This window comes from Cucurbita moschata, unplaced genomic scaffold, assembly GCF_002738365.1.
Source record: "Cucurbita moschata cultivar Rifu unplaced genomic scaffold, Cmos_1.0 Cmo_Scf00014, whole genome shotgun sequence".
Classification (NCBI taxonomy): Eukaryota; Viridiplantae; Streptophyta; class Magnoliopsida; order Cucurbitales; family Cucurbitaceae; genus Cucurbita; species Cucurbita moschata.
This window is the reverse complement of record NW_019268530.1, coordinates 69,617-71,866: the sequence shown is the minus strand read 5'-3', so window position 1 is coordinate 71,866 and position 2,250 is coordinate 69,617. Positions and strand designations below refer to the sequence as shown.

Genomic DNA, 2,250 nt, shown 5'->3' with positions numbered 1-2,250 from the left:
AATAAAAAAAAAAAAAAAAAAGCTGATGCAAAACATTAAGAAAAATAAGAATCTAATTATGCCATGGAACAGGCTATCAATACTTGCAAACCCTCAAGTCCCAACAAATTATTGCTAAAGGTAAGTGCAGTCCTAGCAAAGAATAAACTGAAGACCCCAACTTTACCATTCAGCCAATAACTCACAATTTAACTATTATTCAACATCGCAATGTCCTCACAGTTATTTCTCAATCTTCCAGCCACAAAATGATAAAACTTGTCATTTTAAACTTTGCATCAATTAAAAACTAGACCAAAGTCAACTTCAAAAATTCGTTGGTGTAGCCTACATGCACACAAAAATGAGGAGCACTATGACCAACACCAAAACAATATCAATAGGAACAACTTACGCCACTCAAGAATATCACTGGGAGAGGGACGAGCAACAATGTGTGAAACAGGCTCCTAAAAATTTACAAATAGCAGAGTCAGCAATTGGGGACAAATACAAAAACATGTCTACACATCAGCATGAAAAATGAAGAGCAAGAGTTAAAACATTCAGTTTGTCGAGTAATAAAAAAACACTTATGAAATCAGCCATAAGATAAACACCAATCTAACGTTTTGTTGTCAAGATTGGTCAATAAATAACTTATCCGGTAAATGAATGCATTGTAACATTAGTATTTTAAAAAAAACAAGAAAGCCAAACAATAGAAAACAAAAATAAAGTCACGTACTTTACAAAGAGCCCTATATTCTTTCTGAAGCCGCTTGATACATGATTTATCTGCCATTCCACGAGCTATAGACAAAGAAAATCAACTGCTATTGCTCTTTCTTCAACCTCAGATTCAGTGCCTGTGAGGTGTCATAAAAAGAGGGCAAAAAACAAAACTATTGGAAAGAACCGATGAACGCCGCAAATGATTATTTTCCCAAATACAGAAGCAGTTTTATTTTTAAAAACCCTAAAGAGACAAGATATATTTCTAAACCAGAAGGCATACAATGTGAAATTTTTAGTTCAAGATGTTGATACATATAAACTTTATACACATACAGGTGAGAAACAAGACTTTCGATACACAAAGCAGGCTATCTCTGAACTGCGGGAACAAGCAACGCAAGGCATAGTCAGCACCCGATTCAATTGCTAGTAATTCTCTGATATTCAGTTCACATTTCACCGTTCCAGCTCGCAATGCCCTTCGTTATTCATCCTTCATATTTAATGCATCATTTGTCTTTTCCATTTAAAATTTCATAAAAGACGAGCAGAATAATTGAATTAATGGGTGCTTTTCGATTAAGAGTAGTTGACTCAGTAGAAAAGCAAATTAAAATTCCACTCTCGAAGGATAAGAAAAACATGGGAAACAGATCCAAGATAGTTTAAAAACTGTTAAAGGTTGATAGAACAATCGCAGCGAAATTCTTCTTACGTGCTCCAAAATTCCAACAGGATCATCGGAAGTATCATATACTCATCCGCCCGCCAAACAATAATAAAACGAATGATGCAATTAAAAGCGCAAGCACGGAAATTTTGTGGCAATTGAGAAACTGCAAATCCCCCGACGCATTAAAATTCTCTCAAATTTCAATTGTTTGTTCTTTAAAATAGAATCTGCGATCTATCAGTAATCCAGACCCTCAAACCACAACCCAACCCAATCCCCGCATGTTCAGATCAGGATCACCCATAAACAATAAAAGGACGAATTAAACTGGGAAAAGGAAACGAAGACAATAGAGAAACCGATGGGAAAATAAAACAGAAATCAAAACCCCAGCGAGAAGGAATCGAGAGTGAAATGGAGTGGGAATTACCAGAAATGGAATCGTCGAAGTTGGGGATTTTAAGCACAAGGGTCGGGGTCAGATTGAGAGGAGTAAATAGGTCCGGTGGCGGTGGAGGATCGGGAGAGAAAATGGAGAGGCGCGCAATTAATTAAGAGAGGACGATGGCGCTGCGTTTGGGGACAGAACAAAACCGAGACGCAGACTTAGAATAGAACAAAATGTAAGAATGTGAATTGGGGGAGAATAGAGGCGCACCCTGAGTTTGTTGACTCCCTCGCCAAGCCACACCCGCACCCCCTCAAATTAGTTATCTTCGCGGCTTTCTTCGCAAAATCCACCCAAAAGTTTTCCCCTTTAAATAATTGCTTAAATTATAATTAAGAAATAAATAACCTAACACGCTCGCTCAGTTGTGCATCTCAAATTATTATTCCTTTTTTTTTTTTTTTTTTTTTTT

The 2,250-nt window shown here is 36.9% G+C and overlaps 1 protein-coding gene across 7 annotated transcripts in view; it reads right to left on the bottom strand.

The window, feature by feature from the left end:
• LOC111452684 (ubiquitin-conjugating enzyme E2 34-like) overlaps nt 1–2,134 on the bottom strand; it is a 4,828-nt gene extending 2,694 nt beyond the window's left edge. The window contains exons 1-4 of one of the 7 annotated variants that reach the window (XM_023093510.1): nt 2,049–2,134; nt 1,821–1,960; nt 728–848; nt 395–449 (exon numbers count right to left, since the gene is read on the bottom strand). In XM_023093510.1, coding sequence (XP_022949278.1) covers nt 395–449; nt 728–784 — 112 coding nt within the window. In that variant the 5' untranslated portion in view covers nt 785–848; nt 1,821–1,960; nt 2,049–2,134. Of the gene's footprint in view, nt 1–394; nt 450–727; nt 849–1,044; nt 1,235–1,820 lie in introns of all 7 variants that reach the window. The other 6 variants (XM_023093514.1, XM_023093511.1, XM_023093512.1 and 3 more) reach the window with 6 other exon arrangements.
• Between the last annotated feature and the right edge of the window lie 116 nt (nt 2,135–2,250).